Genomic DNA, 19,564 nt, shown 5'->3' with positions numbered 1-19,564 from the left:
AGAGATTAGAAGCAGGTGGGGACTCGGCTCCCGCAACACTCGGCGGACTCCGCCATCACCGCATCTTGGCATGAACACAAAAGAGAGCAACCGTTCGAGAGGCCAATTGATGATGAGTGCTGAAAAGAGGGGAGAAGGGGCAGAGGCATCGGGTTTGACTTGAACTGTTTCCAGAGTCTGCTCTGCGCTCAGTATATATTCTCCCTCACCTGAAATCTATCAGGGGTGAACTGTGCTGAAAGGACAGGGCTGATTTATTGCCTCAGCAGCACTCCCTTCATGATCCATATCCTTACACTTTACTCACTTGAAAATATATAAGTGTTACAGACACTATTAAAAATGAGTTATTTGCTCCCAGGCAACTTATTGGACTGTACAATAAAAAAAAAAATACACATTTTGTGTCATTATTCACAGTTTAGACCAACCATAATGTGTCCACGCAGGAAGTGGATATGGTTTACTTGCGGTATCATGGTTATTTATGGAAAATGAGAAAAAGCACATATTTGCAGCTATTTACTTGATATTTTATCTAGTTCCTCGGGTTGTCGGCTGTTATCTTCTAATTATAAGAATGGTGTGAACCCTGTGTACATGGAAAAGCCCTTTCACACCGCAAAGGTGGAAACAAAGAGAAGGTCAGGGCCTTTACAAAATAAGTCTGTTATTTGGGGATATTTAATAATAATTTCATTGCCAGTTAGATTTGATTTGAGTCTCTATCAGCGAATAAAAAAGTATTTGAAAAATTTGAAAGACTCTAAAAACTACGTAAAACACCGTTTTATGCTTCCATCACATTGAGGATAGCCATGTAGAAAACTGAAGTCGTGGTTCATAATCCTGCAAAAAGTCCATGCTGCTTTCATGCAGCTGGGAACTGGGATAGTTGGTGACAAACTGGGAAGTTCCCATTTCCCAGTTGATAGCGTTCCCATGACACTAACAAGCAAGTCACACGGCTGCCTTCTGAGTCACGGCCGAATACAGGAAAGATGCACACCAGCTCGTGCAAACATGCAAGAGGGGGATGAAATGAAACTCAGGAGGTACAGTTTATTTTCACACTATATTTCTGTCAGCAACAACCATCGTAATAAAGCTTTATAGGTACAAACGGTGTCTTTTTCACTGAGGTGACAAAAGGGAGTGGTCTGATTTATGCATACAGGTGCGAGCAAAGTCAAGATAGAAATAAAATATTGGGCTATAAAGTTATGTAAACCGCTGCCATGCCACGTGAAGTCTCCAAAACGTTGCGCATTCAGACGATGAGGCTCCCAGTTTGATTCTATTCAGATGCATTTTTCCAACAAGGAAGGGGAATCTTTCCAAGTTACTCTTGAGCACAACATTATCTACTGGATATCAGTCTAGAGGTAGCAAGTCTTTGACTATTATTGTTGCAGAGGACCGATGCAACTGGAAAACTGCTTAAGGACAATACAGGAATAAAAATACCACAGCAACAGATGAAAATAGCTGAAGCGAGCTGAACCATTAAAAATATTAGTTTGTAACTATTTCCATTATAAATCCACATTCCTGCTTTCAGAAAATGATAGAAAGCCTTAAACACTTCATTTAGACAGAACTTTCCACTGTTAACACAGAAGACTTTACAGTTGTTGTCTCATTCCGTCATTCGTGAGAGCAGAGCTGTCATGCGGGGACCGTACAAGATGCCAGCGTGTCTGTCCAATTATTTTCTGAGGGACATGTGGAGCAGGAGATCAAACCTCCAACCCTGGACAACACACGTCAGCATAAGCCCGAGCACAGCTGTATGTCCGGACACGCACGGAAACAGCCTCAATGGCATCTGAGCAAGAAGCTCTTAAAAAGTAACACAGCACTGACACTGAATACAAGAAAGCAACTCTCCGAAAGAAATTTGAAATGATTGATTTATCTTTGCCATTAAACAGCTGCTCACATGCACTGCCGCCGCCGCCTCCAGTACAGGTGAAGCGCATAATGTAGAAACTCAAAGAACAGCATGATATACTGTACACACTGACCTACAACCAGACAAACCCAGAGACATTACATCCATTAAAAGCACATGGGAAATCTTGCTGACAGGAAGCGCCATATCATAAATCTGCTGAGGTCTTGTGAAACATCTTCATGACCGCAGGGCAAAACAGGTTCAACTTATTAGTCCAAGAGAAATCTACGGAGGTCAACATTCCTGCTTCTTTACTGTATCTGCTTTTCCTCCGTCATACATGAATCACATGGAGGATGGCAGTAAGTCTGTCAATGTGGAATGTAAAAGCTCACAACGCAAATCTAATAATGAACGGTTTCCTTAATGGTTCTATGTGCATATGTTTCAAGTCTCTCTGGGTAATCCTGTTTAATGCGACGCACATTGAACTTACTGTTTCAAGCTCAACGTCTTACTATTGAGTTTTTCGTTCTGTTTAATGGAAAGAACAAGCATCATCCAAAGCATTAATTCATACCATTCAACAAAAATATATTGTCATATTGTTGTATAGTATTTTTTTTTTCTTCTTGATTTTAGCTGGTGTTTGACTGCTTTTCTTACTAAAGCATGTTTGATACCGTGCACAGTTTGCAATTGGAATAATATTCGGCTGTTAGTCATCTCATTTGAAATAACTCACCACTTTATTAACGTATGGCAAAGACTTCCACTCTCACAATTGATGTGATGCTTCAAATGGGGAAAAGGACAAATTGTGTGCCTGCATGTCAAATGTGGCCTCCCTCACTTTCTGGACCACTCGTCAAATTCCAATTATTGATAAATAGTGTTGTGATGGTAATATTAATCATATTTTTAACAAGGTATCAATTGGTCTTACTCTGAGTTAAATTCATGCATGTTGATTAAACTTTCAGTCACATCAGTCTGTTCCATCAAATTCTCATGAATCCTTGTGGAAGATGTGCTTGGTTACAATAATTCGGATTATTTTAGTGAGACAGATTTTTTTTTTCTTCTGGTTATCACAATGATCAAAGTCGCCCATAAACACTGTAAAATTCTGTGTGTAAGCAGCTGTAGGTCAAACCTGTCCTCCACACATGCAGTAGTTTCTCAAAACATTTAATTAATTCCATTTAATTGTTTTAGGGTCTTATATCGGATGATTGCACCACGTTGATACTGTTCACTTGGTTAAACTGTCGAGCAATTAGAGAGAAACCTGGGCAGTTAATACTAAACGAAAGGCATAATGTCACTTTATTATAATGACGTATAAGGCATTAATCTTAAGTAGGCTATTAAGATTTTATTTGAACTGTGTGATACTCAAAATAAGCAAAGCTCCTTTATTGGTGAGTCACAGCTAGGAAACAATAAAATTCAAAGCATTTCCTATCAATAAACATGAACACTGTTTACATAACACCAGCAGTATTTTTTCATTCAATTCTCTGAGAGACAGGAAGGTAGTGCAGTCATACGAGAGTCGGGCAGCAGCAGATCAGTAGCAGCAGTAGTTTTAGACCAACCAAGACAATATTACAGTAGTTTAAAAAAAAAATAGACTGAAGATAAAAGCACGAATTACTTTCTCCTAATAATTTAATTAAGCGTTTAATTATTGTTAGATATATTTTTCAGGTCAGATTTAGGTCGCAGTCCAAAGTCTCTAGCTTTGTAATTACATTTTAACCTCTGATTGAAGGTGAGACCTAATTCTTAACCTTAATTTAAAAGTTTTATATTTGTTAAGGTGAAAAAAAAAATTCTTCAATACAATCACTTCGTGCTTGTACCGGATGAGAATGCATTATTAGCAATAGTAGTGTAGTGAAATACAACTTTCTCTAACAGATTTTATTTACGGGAAATTGGCCAAACCCTTACAACAGAGAATCTAAGTTCATGTACTTGCTTCTGTATCAAGCCGAGGTACTGTGAGGAAACCTGGCTGGAAACAAGAGTTTGGAAAAAAAACTCTCTTTCCCTTATGACGATTCTGGCAGAAGAAAGCGGATAAATCTGTCTCGAGAGATGAGAAAAGGAAAAACACTTTTCAGAAAAAAGGTTGCGAGCAGAGATGTGACCATTTATGAAGGATTGCACAGTATGAAAACGACAAAGGGAGAAACTCGGGGGATTTCTGATTAGACCTCATGTCGCTGTTCCGAATCTGTCACTTTGGTGTGCGAAAGCCAAAGGGTCCCTGTCAAAGCAAACAGTGGAGCTGCCCCTCGCAGACAACAACAGGTTTGTGTGAAATGCCTTAGCAAAAGGAAGGGCTATATAAAGCTTGGCCAGGTCCTCTCTCCAGTGAAAGTCAAGGAATCGGGAACCTCCGCTAACCACTCTGTCTCTGGAGGGCTCTTCCTAAACAGTAACAACCAACCTCCTGTTTTAGTGCTGGTCAGGGTTGGACAGTAAAGTGAACAGGCACTGGTGATAAAACGGTAAAGCTCTAACTCAAGAGGGGCAGTAAGGTTTTAATCAAGCTTTACAGTAGATTATAGCTATTTTGTTGAACCACTTCCCTGGTACTGTTCAGCTGTTGTTAAAAGCCTGAGGCCCAGGCTACCGAACTATTAAGTCCTCAACATTTTCTGGATCAAAATTTAGTAATTGCAGTCTTTTCCTTGAGAAAGTATGGAAACTAGTATTTTCATGAATTTATTAAGGGAAATGGAAAACAGGAGGCCCCGGCCAAAATATCAAAATCCCACCAGGCAATAGAGGATTTGCTTGTCCCCTTTGCCTTTAGCACTTTTGTGGGAAATATTTTAATCTCTCCACCTGTACAGTAACAATTACACTTTTCAGTTCCCAAAATGCAAATATGTAAAATATTGTTATTCTGAGCTTTTACGTTCTTGCTGCTTAAAACCCAGATTGAAGGCATCTTCGCAGCATTCAGTTTTGAGTAAAGTCTCGGCTGAGTTTGCCACAGCACTCCAGGCAACTTCCTTTAAAGGAAACCATTCCTCCAAGTGAGCACTTCTTCCAGCTTTAACTACCCAGAGACCCCACAGTGAAGCCCTGTCCAATCCCGGCTACGCAGCAGACTCCTTCTGGTTTTGCAGAGTGAAAGCATGAGGTCCAGCCTGGGCCTATAAAAGCTTAACATGAGATCTACCAAGGATGTGAACACGTTTGCTGACTCTAAAAATTCCAAGTTGACTTTCTCCTGTAAACGTGAGCGTGACAGGTTAGGTCTAATGGTCTCGTTTTAAACACTGGGGGAATGAAAACTCACCATACTGGCATCGTGTTCCTTTGAAGCCCAACGGACAGTGACATACGTGGTCTCCAGTCTCTGCACATCTCCCTCCATTGAAGCATGTATTATCACTGCACACTCCTGAAGATGCAACATGACGTTATACTTCTGATATATCCACGCTTTTCTACATTCGTCATCATACACGCGCATAATGTACTCCATCAGAAGTACTGACACGTTCTCAGTTCAATTGAGCTGAGGCATTTCACTAAAGCCTCACAGCAGCAAAATGAGAAATGGCATCACTCACTATGTAGACAGCCCATCTCGTCATCCTTTTGGATCCAGCCAGGGCAGCACTTATAGGCGGTGTGTAAATCCATGTTGTACACTTGTCTGTATGTGGTGTAGTAGGCAGTCCTGAGGAGGGAAAAATGTGTTGCAGTCTCATGATGAATACCAAGAGTTCATGAACCTCATAGAGCTCAAAATGATCTCAACAAGGCAGGATGGTAGCACATTAGCAAGTGAAAGGGCCTGTTATTTTAATATTGGCTGTATTATAGGATTATCAGCTCCAGCCACACATGGCAATAACGGGAGAAATGACTCCACTCTGATAGAGTTCATTGGAGGCTTGTGATCCAAAAACCTAATAATCAACATTGTGACGGTTAAATTGGCACTTGTGCTTTGTGCTATGAAGACGAAATGGATCATGTGAACTCTGATGTGCAGAATATAGAACGTCAGCTATTCTAGTGGAGCATGTGATAACTAATGTATTTTTACCAGGTGAGTGCTATATGGATTGGAGTGAGACACTCCTCTTCATCACTTGCCAGTCCAGATGTTCTTGTCTGTGAAATGTCTTTGTGAGTTTAAAAAAAAAAAAAAAAGTTTAACATGTGCTTTGTGAGATCACGAGTGCACTTACCTCCTCTCATAGCCAACGCACCACTTGCGGCTTGTGCAGCCTTGTTTCCACACCTGTACCATGCGGGTGAACGCCTGGACACAAGGCTGACGGCTCCCCATCATGTACATCTCCTGGTCGGCACAAACATTTGGCCTGGTCATGCAAATCACACAAATTTGAGTTTTAAGAGTTAAAGAGATGGGAGATGAATATTTGATTTTATGGAGGCGTCTAATTTTTCATTGCATTTTATTTGACAGCATTTTCAGTGCTGTTGGTGACTGAAATGAGACAAAGCTGCCAAAGGCTTGACTATACTATAAGACTGTTAAGCTGACATGGTACCTTATGTGTACAGATCAAATATAAAACATCCAGGTTGATTAATCGTGTCTCACTTATGTTTCCACAAGGCTAAATTGGATGCAATTTGCAGAGAAGATGGAAGGATTAAATTATAAATTGCGGTGGGGGTCACAGACCGGTTTTGTTAGAGAAATCTTGTTTTGTCTCATAAAGAATGATGTGTAATTTGCCGTCTGTGTTCATGGATGACCTGTGTCAGCACTGTTGGAACCTCTGTCCTACTCTGAGTGTCCTTCACTGCAGTCTCAAAACAATTCAGCCTTTAAGAAGGTGTTGTCTGACTTCATAGTTAGACAAACTCCTGGACAATCATGCGAAGGTCGTACTGTGACATTGTCTCTTCGAGCAGGAATAATGTAATAAAATTGTCTTAAACTTTTTCAAATCGCTCCCAGTCTGATTCTTGTGCATTCTGTCTCCCTGGGGTTTTTTTAATAGGAAAATTCTCCTGACAGGTTTGAACTGTACAGCACTGTCTCTGTCTGCATCCTTCAGAGTTATCAGGGCAGGTAAACTACCCAGAGGTGTCCTGCTGTAGAAGCCATCTGGATTTAATATAGAGGAGACTGAAGTTAATTAGAGGAAGTATTCTGCTTCTCCTGTGATGAAAACGATTCCTTAAATCGTGTCCTGCACAGCCTATTTAAATCCGAAAACCTCTGGTAGAGCACTATTCAAAAAGAACACATTCCTGTGGAAGTTATTAGGCAGAGGCACGTTAGGCGGCTGCTATAAAGCACACAACAAGGGACCTGAAAGAGAGACGCCTAGTGGATAATGCGAGAAAGTCAAGGAGCAGCAGCAAAGAAACTAAAAATGCAAAAGAGAAACTGTACTGATTTGTAAAAAAAAAAATAATAATTATAATAATAATAATAATAATAATAATAATAATAATAATAATAATAATAATAAAATGTTATGTGTAACTTTCTTTTACAGTAGTAATCTAGGTTGCACGTCGCATGTTTTAAAGAAATACAAATGAAAGCTTCCTTGATCAGCTTATATTGCAATAAAATGTGTTGAGCACAATCCACCCCCCCCCCTAAAAAAAAAATAATAATAATTATAATAATATTAATAATCTGTATGAATGAGCAAAGTAGGAAGCCTTACTTACATGCCAGGTTGCAGTTCCATGGATGACACGACATGCATAATGCAAGATAAAATCTCACACAAAATGAAAACATGTGAGAAGAACATCGTTTCAGAGAGTTTCCAACACGGAGAGAAGGACTCAATCTGTGCAGCTTCTGTGCAGGTAAAATGAAGAGGATCCACTGTCACACATGCCTCAAAACTTTGAGATGATCCTGCATTGGTATTCCGGATTAAGCAGAGAGACGACTGGACCTGTGTCAGTGACAAACTTTGAATGGCTTCGAGTTAACGCACCACCCACACTCCCCCCCCCCCCCCCCCCCCCCCCCCCAACACACACACACACACACACACACACACACACGCACGCACGCACGCACGCACACACATACCCTCAACACTGACACGTGCATGCACGATGTGTACATACTTTAAGGTAAGTAGAACTGCAGAAATAGAACTGATAAACCAAATGGGTTTTCTTAGATTTCCCTCAGTTACATCTAAGGATAATTATGTTACGCTTGTTAAATTCATTGAATTTAAGTTTTTTTTAATTAGTGAATTTTCCTGATTTTGAATTCATTAAAACTTCAAATAAAATTTGTGAATCAGTGAATTCATTTTATTTATTTGCTGGGTTGCATACCGGAAGTTGTTATTATTTACGCTATAGTGTAGATACATGACAAATTCTGCAAATACTTTGGCGAAAAGGACCATGTTTTATTGCTTCTCATAACAACTTCAAGTATTGCATTTTTCAATGAAACTCTTAAACAAACTCAAAGTGATTAAAATAGTGGAAATCTGTACTTTATTGAACGCATAAACTCAAACCACCTAGCATGATGTGTAACTTGTTCTCTACATTTATAAAAATTTTTTCCTTGTTTTGTCCAGATATGATTGTGATACGAGATGATTATGTTGTCCTGTTGACAATGCGGTATCAAAAATAAAATGTGGGGGTAAATAAAACATGTTTAAAAAAATTATGAAAAATAAAAATTAGACCTCAAAGTAAATAGTAATTAGGGGGCTTTTTGTGGATTTTTTTTTTTTTTTTTCAAAATTATATTTTAATTAGTGTGTTCACGTGAAAATCACGATGAAAATAATCTTGCTTATATTAATTCAATTCCACTTCCTATCCTTTACTGACGTCACGTCCTGTTTTGGGTAAAGCGGAAACAGAAGAGAGGAGGCTCCTCTCACAGATCTGCTTAACGAGATGCTCAAAAGCATCTGTAAAACTTGTATTTAACTGTACATTCCGGAGCACATTCCGCGGGTTCATTCCGTGTTTGATAAACAATTTCCCTGGATAGATAGTTTTCTTTAAAGACAAACCGAACGGTAAGAAACCAACGAATACCGCGCTAGCTTGAAATGCTTCTCAGCTGTTTACTTCTTTATGAAATGTAAGCCGGCCTCTTTAAACTGTGGATATTAGTTTTAGGATTGAACCAAAGACATGCTTTATTAACTGTATGTGATAGCCACATCGTGGTTGATGTTCTTGTCTGGCTAGCACCATGAAAAATAGTTAATAATACTTCTCTAACTGGTTAGTCGTATCACTTTCTGTTTCCCTGTCACACCAGCATAAACTGTTTTCATCATATGACGCTATCACGAGCATATTTTCCATTCCTCACTCCTCCCTACCCTCATCCCAGCTGCAACAGGGCTGTCAGTGTATCAGAATGACCCCGAGGATATTCTCGCACTGATAGTTTTGATTGTGTCTGATCGAGGTCAAAGTTCCGTGTAGCAGGAGGTTAATAATTGTAGTACTCAAGACAAGTCAGATCATTTAATATTCTTTCTTCTGTGAACTAACAATTTGTTGTGTGGCCAAACACTTCACTCCATGCAGCAAAATGAATGGAGCAGCTTTCCCCTCCCCCACGGCAGAGATAGCCGAGATGAACCGGATCCAATATGAGCTGGACTATACTGAGGGGATCAGCCAGAGGATGAGGGTTCCAGAAATGCTCAAAGTGGCTCCTCAAGCCCACGAGAACCCCGGTGTTGGACTCGAGGGGCTCCCCCATGGTGTCATCATGCAAGTCCCAGAGAGAATTGTGATTGCAGGTTTGTGTAACTTCGAATCATTATTATTTATAAACATTCAAAGTCTTTAGCAGCACACAATATCCGCATCTCGCTGGGGGCTGTCATGATTTGATGTTGCTGTTAGATGACAGCGTCATACCAATTCATAGCATTTAGATATTCCTCTCTTTGAAGTTTCTTTGCAATCAAAAACCTTTCGAAATGTAAAAAAAAGATCAATCTGTAACAGTATAGTCAAACTCACTACTTATTATTCAGCGTTTGAAATTGAGCTAACAAGAACCACCACAAATTCTTACTCTGAATTTCAGTTTAACTTTGTGACTTTTGTTTTTTGTTTTTTGCATCTGTCAGGAGACAGTAATGCCTCTCAGTTCGCCCGACCCAGAGATCTAGATCTTATTCAGTCCACACCACTCGAAGCACTGTCACTTAAAACTCCACCGAGAATCCTCACTCTTAATGAGCGACCGTTGGACTTTTTGGAAGAGGAGCAACGGATGGCTCCAGACACCGAGGAGGGGGTAAGCAACAATAAGATAGTCATTTTATGACAACATTATGACTTGACCCAACAATTTAAGTAATGACTTTGAAAAAATCCTTGTTTTTAGTTGCAACCCCTTGGACGTTTACGGCGGGAACGCTCCGCCAGTGAGAATGCGGCTGTCCGTAATAACAGCCAGTTGATTCATAATGATTCTGCGTAAGTATTGGTCATTTGCTTGATTTCAGGTCATTAAATATATATGACGTAAAAACAATTTATATATGCATGTCAGAGCACAGAATATCTTTCTTTTTCTGTTTTGTCTTGTGCCTGTGTCCTAGTGGGTCTTTGTTTGTGCCACACAGAGTTGTGTAGAGAACTTAATGCTTTCAGTGTTTATGATGAATGCAGCTGTTTCTGTCCTGGACACTAATCCTTTAACATCATGTTTTTAAACAATTGAGATAATCATAAATTTTACTTTAATGTATTGCACATTGTATTTTTTATTTTTATTTTTTATTAGTTTGGGGGTTAGTGAAACTAAAGGAAATTGTTTAGTAGTGTACACTCGAGAACCACACTCTCTTGTGAAGAAGAAAAAAAAAAGAATGATAGAAACGTTTTGGAAAACCGACTTAGGGTGTCAGGTTTTACCAAAATGTTTGAGATTGATTTTTAAATCGGCTTTATAGATTGTTAAAGAATTGAAGACATATTGTGACCTGGTTTTTGAATTTGTTACTGACATATAGGAACGTGTTGTCACATCCTGATGACGTTCCGCCCAGCAGTTGTATCTGGCATCCTGCCTTTTGTGTGGCTGAATATAGTCGTTTGTTTTTGTGTTCATTGAGTGTTGTACTAGATTGAAGCCCTGGTGGTTGTCGTCAGCGACACTATTCATCCTGTTAATTTTATTCATATTGGTTTAATGGACATCTTTTCCTAAGCCGGTTGAGGACAGTCTCCTTTCCTTATTTCTCTCCTTTCCCTTTCTCCTTTTCTACCCTATGTTCCACTTTTCCTTTCATTTTCTTAATTGGCTGCTCCTAATGGTGGGCATTGAGCAGTCCGAGCCCACCCCCCCCTGCCACTGTACACCCATGCCCCCCTCTGAGCGTGGCTGAAGATCACCAGCTGTACAGCGCTAGCGGCGTTCTATCTTTCCTCCAGTCCACCACACGTCGGGCCTACCAGCAGGTCCTGGAGGTCTTGGATGAGAACCCTCGCAGGTGACCTCTCGCTTGTCTGGTCATTGTCTTTGGTTAAGACTTTCAAAACGCCCGGCGCAAGAACAATGCAGGCCATGTGAAATATCTCCTTGAATAATTCTGTTCACTTTTTGATGAATCTTAAGTACTGTGTGTTTTTTCTAAGTACTTGTAACTAACAGTATTAATAAGCATGCCTTAATCCAGGAAAACAGCAGCACTAGTTTTTAAACACCTCCAGTAATGAAGTTCCGCTTGAGTTACTGAAATATTTAAATGTCGCGTAGTTCTATGGTGTTATTAAGTTCGACTCGTCATGCGAGGTTTGACTTGTTCTTGTTTTGGTTTCTCTTTTGGGTAAAAGGGAAGACTGGCACTTCATTTGGAGAATTATTTGTTATATAATCAGAGTTAACAATAAAACAATCCTAAAAATAAAAAGTTCAGTGTGGTGAAAACAAATGCTGTTTTTGTCACAAATTGGTAAAGATCAGATTAAATGTTTCTCAAAGCTGAGACTTGAGAAGTAAGTTTTAGGACTAAAAAAAAAAGGCAGCTACTTGTGTAAAACTAGACACAATTACAGGCCGTGAAAGTTTAGCCTGTTGACACAAAACACCAAAAACAAAGTGGGAGTGTTTTGGGGGACGTGCAGGTTGTGTGCATGTGTGCAACACCGTGAGTTTCTTTTTCAGTGTTTTCCCAATTCTCTCTTTCCTCACTCTTCAGCAAGCCATCACTGCGAGGGGGGTCGGCTTCAAGCTCCAACCCCCTGCAGGAGTCCAGGTAAACCTCACCTGGCTCTTCACGCTGCTCCTCTTGTCCTTGTACTCACCCTATCCTGTCGCGCTCTCTTCTTACGGGTCACAAATGAGGTTAAGTCTTGTTGGAACAGTCCAAACTGTGCAGTGTGATATTATCTGTTCTGTGAATCCGCTCGGTTGTCATCGGCTGAGCTCTCAGACTGGCGGTTTTATTTTGAAGGCTTGCACTGTCGACGTATGAAGGGACTCTGGATGGTACGGCTGACGACATGACTGTGGTTGATGCAACGACACTCCGACGCCAGGTTAGTTTCTCGTTGATACAGAATCTCGATGTTTTGTTGCCAAAGTCCACTGTGGAAATTTAAAAACTAACTTTGATTCCTCAACAGCTCGTCAAGCTGAACCGCAGGCTGCAACATTTGGAAGAAGAGAACAAGGAGCGAGCAAAGAGAGAGATGATCCTGTACACGGTCACTGTGGCGTTCTGGCTCGTCAACACATGGGTGTGGATGCGACGTTAAAGCCGGCCTTTATTTTTCCTCCGTCAGCATGAAAGGAGAAACGTACTATCCCTAATGTATGTGTCAAATGTTAACTACCTGCTGCACTGTCCCTGTGTGAGGAGAACTCGCCATAAGCACAGCCTGTTGCACACCGGGGTGATCTGATCTTAGGTTTTGGTTAATTTAATACATGTACAGTTTTATTTTTTTACACTTGCTTCACGCTAGCGATTCCTTTTTATTTGTTTTGGTTCATTCCAAGTGTTGTTGCCTACTGCCAAGTGTAACTTGTACATATTTGTTCCCGCTCGTTCCTGCTGTGGACTCCACGAGGAGATGCAGTGAAGGCTCATGTTCCAACCTGCGACTCTGTAACGGTAACAGGTTGGATCGTATTAATCGACTTGGACTGGGACATGTAAGACAATTCAGTAAAACTATAACTATGATGTGTTGTTGTAATTTTTTCCAACATTCCGGCAGGAAGGATTTGTTTCTGTTTTTGTTAGCAGTACAGTGAAGGTTTACGCCTCACTAGAAAACTCAGGTTTGATACTGGGAAGAGGTCTTTCAATGGGGAGTCGGCATGTTATCCCCACAATTAAACCCCCTAATTTGTTTTTATTTTTTAGAATAATTTGGTCATGTGTGTGAATATGAATTGTCAGTCTGTCTGACTTCGCCCCAGCAGGGAATTTTAACATCCCCAGTTTGAAAGTATAAAGTACAAGACTTATCCTAGAGGTGTTCTTTCTTATTCCACCTGCAAAATCATCTTCCTTGCAATTACATGGAGCTGCAAGTTAAGTGACCACAAACCTTGTATCACAATGCTCAAAACATTTATCCACTTGAAAATATATGTGGATGTACAAAGTCAGATTTAGGTCTAGGAAAACAAATCTGCCTTCATCATAAAGGACACGGTGATTATAAAGACCATTTCACTATAATGTTGCTGTGAAGAAGGGAATTTAAAAACATTTTCCACATATATTGTGTCTTTATTTCCATTTACTCAAGTTATTTTTGTAAACCAACACTTAATGCCCATGGTCGAACAGTTCATTCGAAGAGTTCATGTTTAGAAATGAATCTCCATGAAAAAAAAATACCAGGTCAAGTCACATTTTTCTGTTTTTCACGACATCAGCAATTTAAAACAAACATAGAAATCAAATACGGAAGAACTCAAAACGCAAAGCAGGTATTTATCCATCACTATTTTCAAGCGTTTGCTTGTGTGATCAGGCCTACGTTTTCACTGACACACTAGAATCAGTCCAGCTCCTCAATCAGACATCCACACAGAGAGGGCTTCTTGTCTTCCGTGGGCTTTGTGGGGACTGGGACGGCATCTTCCAGGTACATCAGGGATGAAGAATTCCCAGGGAGTTCCGTTGATTTGTTGCAGCCACTCGTCACCGATGACGACTCGGTATCTGGACCAAAGCCGGAGACGCTCTCGCTTAAATTTTCGGTTAGGTCTTCGATGCTGCCTCCTGATATCACCTCTACTTTGGGTTTGAAGGCCTGCTGAGGGAACAAGACTTCTAGAACGTCTTCTCTGTCCACTTCCTCCAAATCTGGCAGGTCATCGAGGTGCAGCGAACGACTGAATGGAAGTTCGATGGTTTCCAGCTCATCTGCGTCCTCCAGCTCTGTAACAAGTGGACCGGGGAAATGCTCAGGCTTTACCTCGTCTGCTTCAGAAAGATGTACCTTGACCGGTTGGGGTGGTTTCCTGTCGCTCTGCTCTTTCTGTGTTTCATCCTTTACAATTTGAAATGTGCTTGACTGGTTTTGTTGTAGGATGTCGGCTATCTGCTCTATTTCTGACATGTTTCCAGCACTGGTTTCCTGCTCTGGGTTCACTCTTTCCTCCTCTTCTCCAGAAGACTGAATTTTCTCTGAATCTTTTTCTATCTCCTCGTTTCGCAACTCCCGGGCCTGATGCTGACTCTGCAAGAACTCTCCATGGGCATCCAGGCTGCCCTGAACAAAAGCTTCGATCGTCTCTCGTTGAGAAGAAGTTGACTCCTCAAAACCAGCATCGTCATGAGGCATCTCTGGAGTGGTGGGAGCTTCAGTTTCCTCTGAAACCAAAGAAATAGATGAGGAACTTTTAGATCCACGTGACATATCATTGGAGAGGATATTATAATACAGCAAGAATTCATACAGCAATTCAAAGAATTGCAGACAGTTTTTAGCATCTGTATTCAGAGGACATGAGTCAGTGAGCTGGGTTATATTCAGGATTTGGAGGGGAAGCAGTTTACCTTTCTCCTGGAGCTCTCGAAGGTGCCGTCTCTCCTGAGCCTTTTGTCGAATCTGTTTAAATCCATCCAAGCTGTCCTGAATCCTCCTAGTCTCTCGTGCTTCCCACTGCTCCCTCTCACTGCGCTCCCCTTTCAGCCCCCCTGCCGCCCATGCCTCCGCACATGCCCTCTCTTCAGGAAACACAGGGCAGTCATCAAGGTAGGTCAGCTGTTTGAGGCGCACGATCATGTTCTTCCTGTAGCTTGGGATCTTTCTCACCACCTCATTCCCCATTAGATTCAGCACTCGCAGTACCGGCATCAACCCAAGCACGGAAACGATCCCTGGGTCATTTAACAGGTTGTGAGACATGTCCAACACACTGATGGCCAAACATTGACTCAGATGTTCCAGGTCTGCTACAGTCTTCAGCTTGTTGTGGGCTATCTGCAGAGTGCTCAGGTCGGGGAGGCAGGAGATGTTCTCTATGACCTGTATGTAATTGTTGGAGACATTCAGGGTGCAGAGCTTTTTCATAGGCTCGAGATTTTCCAGCTTGTATATCAGGTTCTGGTGAAGGAACAGGCAGCGCAGGTCGGTCTGGGCGTCCAGGTTCTCAATGCGTTGAAGCTCGTTGTTTTGCAGCCAGAGACACTTCAGCCCTGTGTACTCTTCTAGGTTCTCAATAGTGGAGAATCCTTTGAAATGCAGGTACAAGGTGTCGTTCAGCCAAGGCGTGCAGTACAGTTTGTTCTGCTTACAGTTGTCTTTTAGGAATTTCTTGGTCATCGTGGGCCCTGATTGTTTAAGTGAGCTTGGTATTTCTTTGTTATTGTCCCGGTTTTCTTGAGCTCCATCTTTTGCGAATGAATCAGTAGCGTGTCTGTCCGTTTTTCTTCCAGTTTCTCCAACATCCATCTTTTGTTCTAAAAAAGAAATTTCCCAAACTTAAATTAAATTACGGGAGCAAGGGAGGAGAAAAATTTAAGCGATCCCTGCTTTTTTGTGGTTTATAGACGATCTTCTGTCGTATAAACAAACAAAAAAATCAACCAACTGTCAGCCTCGTCGAGTTACCGTTTATGTTTGTTTCTATGGCAACGCCTGGACCCATCCGGATACGGTGCGCTGTTTCCTGTCGGACACATTTCTCCGCCGCACTCTGCAGTCGGCGTTGGTCAACATGGCGTCGGGGTTAAACATGTTAAATCGGGGCGCCCTGACTTTAGGGATTCACTGCCAGCGCACATGCAGGACCGTTTTATTGTCGCAGGTCAGAGAGAAGAAGCGATGGATGAAAGCGTACACGTTCATTATGGCGAAGAAACTGAAGCTTGAAGGACCTCCGCCACCGAAACCCCGGTAACGACAGAGAGCGTCTCAAGGCCAACCGTGTCCTCCAATATGCACAATAACCATGTTATTTAGTATCTGGGTAGAATTGTTACATACGACCGGGGCAATGATAATGCTCCATATTGTTTTAAGTCCTGCACTTGAGTGTTGGAGGCCAGGTTCGAATCCCAGCAGGGACACTAAAAGTAGCCGCTGTTAAAAGTAGCGATGTGATTACTAAGTGTTCCCTGCAGAGTCAGAAGAAACAAGGTGAAGCAGCTTTTAGTTCCCACTCTCCTCACCTGTGGAACAGATTTCCTGAACATCGGACATACTCACTTCTTTTAAATCTGCTCTTAAAACACTATAATTTGCTCAAGTTTTTAATTAAAGAATACATTTAATTTTAGTCTCCTTTTTATGCCTATTTTTGACTGCATTGTTTCAATCTTTTTTTCATAATTGCTTAACATTAACATTCTTAATCACTTTGTAATGTATTTCCTTCTAAAGTACTGTGAATTTCACATAACTGCCTGTAAAACCGAGCAGCCAAATAGAAAATAAAAGTTTCCTTTTTCAAGCATTTTTTTTTATTTATTTATTTTTTTTAAACCTGAATTTGTGGTTCTTCTACAAAGAAATCAAACCTCAAACTTAGATTGACTGTTGACTATGTTTGACTCTTCTGCAGGTCCCAACACCCTAACTGGGATTACCATGCCGAGGTTCAGGCTTTCAGCACCCGCCTCCACGAAAACTTCTCCCTCGACCTCCTCAAAGCGGCCTTCGTCAACCCCTGTTACGTGCGCGTGGAGCAGGAGAAGAGGAAGGCGTTAAGTGTGGACTCGGAGACCACCGCTCTCGTCCTGAAAGATAACATCGAGCTGAGCAAAAAGGGAGCGGAGTTCACCCAAGACTTTCTGACCGACTGGTGCAGGGCCAGCTTTCCCAGCTTGCCAAGCGAGGGATTGCTGAGCATCGTGAGGCACCTCGCCAGTCCTGAAGTTGTGACTCACGTAGCGAGAAATCTCGGCGTGGAAGATCTAACGATGAGCGCGGAGTTCCCTGTTCCCGATGACGTGCTTCAGTCCACGTTCATGGCAGTGATCGGCGCTCTGCAGGAAAGCAGCGGTGCAGAGACGGCTGGATTTTTCCTCAGGGTAAGAACAGTTGGGCTCCCAGCAGCACATTGAAGGAAACGACCATTGATCCTAAAATGACACTGATTTATTTTTTATTTCCTGCTACTGTCTTCTCCATCTTAGGATTTCCTTGTCACTCAGCTGATAGGAAAGGACCTGTTTGATATGTGGACTGTGGTCGACCCCATGGGACTACTGGTGGAGGAGCTCACCAAGAGGAGCATTGCTTTGCCTGAGCCTCGGCTCATTCGAGCTGCTGGAGCCAGTACTGTCCTCCCGCTGTACTTTGTCGGCTTGTATAGGTGTGTATCTTGTTGCATGTGCTCAACAACACCCAAGTGGCAGTGATGAGGCTCAAATGTCCTCTTTTCTTTTCTGTTCAGCGACAAGAAACTTCTGGCTCAGGGTCCAGGAGAGACGCTCATAGCAGCTGAGGAGGAGGCAGCCCGTGTGGCCCTCCAGAAACTTTTCGGCTACACTGAGAACCGCAGGCCCTTCGACTTCTCTCCGCCGCAACAGCAGCAGCAGCAGCCAAGAATTCAGTCAGTCAGCAGCAACTAACAAAGTTGCAACCCATGAGATATTTCAAAGAAGGTGCTTTTGGTGGGATTCTGATTTGAATAAATGCATTGTACTTACTGTAAATGTTCTATAAATGGTAGGGCCCGGAAAATATTCTCAATAAAATACGTTTATTCGTCAGGTTTGATTTCATTTGTACACGTCACTGCTCCCAGAATGATGGGAGCAGATTGTCCAAATGAAAAGTGGGATTCTGGTGTAAGATGCATTTTTCCATGTATTACATAGACGAATCGCTGTTGCCTGAACTGTTTGAATCTTATATTATTCAGATGCAATAAAAATGTGTAGGATTGTGTAAATCATAACTTTTTGTGTATTTTTTCACCTGTAATTGTGTACCTTTTTGTGATATGTATGTATAATATGACACACTTGTTGAAGTCTTTAGGATGTAAGTTATGGATTTTATGATTTGAAATCAAGAATACAATTCTGATACAAAACACTGAAGCATACCCCTTTTGCTCCATCCTAAAGAGACATGTCCGCTTTTCTGCAATCATAAAATGTAGAATGCCAACAATACCAATACTTTGCGACAAAGCGAGTAAGCTGGCTTTTTTCCTATGCAGAGTTCATCCGTTTTCCCTTTGCCTGTGTGGGTGTTTCTGCAAAGTCTTGGGTTTGCTATGACAATCCACAAAGAAATGCTCACCTGCACACAAAAAAGTGGGATGGTATCTCTGGTAGCCCTCTGATAGACTGGCAACTTGTACAGGATTTCATATTTACTCATCAACCAATGTTATACACTTTCCCTACAACTCTAACTTAAATGCAGTGATTATTGAGGAAGCGGGGCTCGAAAGTGCAGGTTTACAAATCAGGTTAAACAAGCCTTGCTTTTAAAGATCAAATAGGATATATTTTTTTACAAATGTAAAGCTTCCATATGCATTATTGGTTTTGCTTGTACCTTCTGAACTTGAAGTACGGCACTACACTATTTTAAAGTGCTGCACCCACCGTGGACCCGTCCTCTGAAACAGATGCCTACTCAGAAATTCAATTAACTGTTTGATTTAATCTTTTTTTTTTATCACTTTTCACTGTCAGAATTTCTAGACATTTTCTCTTTGTTTCAGAAACCGTAATTTCCCCTTTGGATTTCATTTCTATTCTATTCTATTCTATTCTAAACAATGACAAAAACTGGTCTGCCCCTCCTAACGTTGAAATGACAATTTATCCACAAGGGGGCGATAATGTGTTGACAGTTTTTGCTGTCTGCGCTGTCATGGACAGCCAAAGATGATATACGAAACAAGATGTTTCACCCTTCCTTTACGACCTTCGTATGCGCTAAAATCCGCTGTACAAACAGTTTGTGCTGCCAGTTGCCTTACTCATACGCATCGTCATCTGAAATGCAAATAAAGGGTCATGCAGAACCGGTTATTTCAAGAATATTTGTTGTATTGATGTTGCCTATGTCAGTCAACAAGTACAGATCTAAAGAAAAAGAACGCAATTGAATCTGTGTGATTATTCGAATAAACCTTTTTTTCTGAAAATAGTTTGCTGTGTAACAAATATAAAATGGTAATTGTTGGTAAATAGATTGTGAGGCGGAGTCTGCATAACGGAATTTTGGTGAAAGCGG

At 41.3% G+C, this 19,564-nt stretch overlaps 4 protein-coding genes across 5 annotated transcripts in view; 2 read left to right on the top strand and 2 right to left on the bottom strand.

Annotated features, from left to right (window-relative positions):
- The window catches only part of egfem1 (EGF-like and EMI domain containing 1), a gene marked incomplete at its 5' end in the record, with an annotated part of 59,725 nt that extends 52,093 nt beyond the window's left edge, over positions 1-7,632 (bottom strand). The window contains 4 exons of the mRNA XM_080459691.1: positions 5,220-5,324; positions 5,497-5,606; positions 6,124-6,258; positions 7,595-7,632. Coding sequence (XP_080315817.1) covers positions 5,220-5,324; positions 5,497-5,606; positions 6,124-6,258; positions 7,595-7,632 — 388 coding nt within the window. The remainder of the gene's footprint in view (positions 1-5,219; positions 5,325-5,496; positions 5,607-6,123; positions 6,259-7,594) is intronic.
- A 1,108-nt stretch (positions 7,633-8,740) lies between these two features.
- Positions 8,741-13,374, top strand: mffa (mitochondrial fission factor a). Of its 2 annotated transcripts, XM_080459774.1 has the most exons (8): positions 8,741-8,937; positions 9,461-9,678; positions 10,015-10,184; positions 10,275-10,366; positions 11,224-11,385; positions 12,094-12,150; positions 12,349-12,433; positions 12,521-13,374. In XM_080459774.1, exons 2-8 carry the CDS (start codon positions 9,465-9,467, stop codon positions 12,650-12,652), a joined length of 912 nt encoding a protein of 303 aa, XP_080315900.1. In that variant the 5' UTR covers positions 8,741-8,937; positions 9,461-9,464; the 3' UTR covers positions 12,653-13,374. The 2 variants fall into 2 exon arrangements, with proteins under 2 accessions (XP_080315900.1, XP_080315901.1); XM_080459775.1 differs by lacking the exon at positions 11,224-11,385.
- Positions 13,375-13,621: 247 nt separating this feature from the next.
- dnaaf1 (dynein axonemal assembly factor 1) lies at positions 13,622-15,814 on the bottom strand (the record flags this gene model as incomplete). The annotated part of the gene is made up of 2 exons (XM_080459690.1): positions 13,622-14,730; positions 14,917-15,814. The coding sequence occupies 2 exons, from the start codon at positions 15,812-15,814 to the stop codon at positions 13,913-13,915; spliced, it is 1,716 nt and encodes a 571-aa protein (XP_080315816.1). The 3' UTR covers positions 13,622-13,912.
- A 218-nt stretch (positions 15,815-16,032) lies between these two features.
- Positions 16,033-19,415, top strand: mrpl44 (mitochondrial ribosomal protein L44). Its single transcript, XM_080459773.1, has 4 exons — positions 16,033-16,258; positions 16,926-17,394; positions 17,500-17,678; positions 17,760-19,415. Exons 1-4 carry the CDS (start codon positions 16,080-16,082, stop codon positions 17,935-17,937), a joined length of 1,005 nt encoding a protein of 334 aa, XP_080315899.1. The 5' UTR covers positions 16,033-16,079; the 3' UTR covers positions 17,938-19,415.
- The last annotated feature ends 149 nt before the right edge of the window (positions 19,416-19,564 follow it).

Source organism: Lipophrys pholis (genome assembly GCF_963383615.2).
Source record: "Lipophrys pholis genome assembly, chromosome: 3".
In the NCBI taxonomy this organism is placed as follows: domain Eukaryota; kingdom Metazoa; phylum Chordata; class Actinopteri; order Blenniiformes; family Blenniidae; genus Lipophrys; species Lipophrys pholis.
This window is presented reverse-complemented; position numbering and strand designations above follow the sequence as displayed.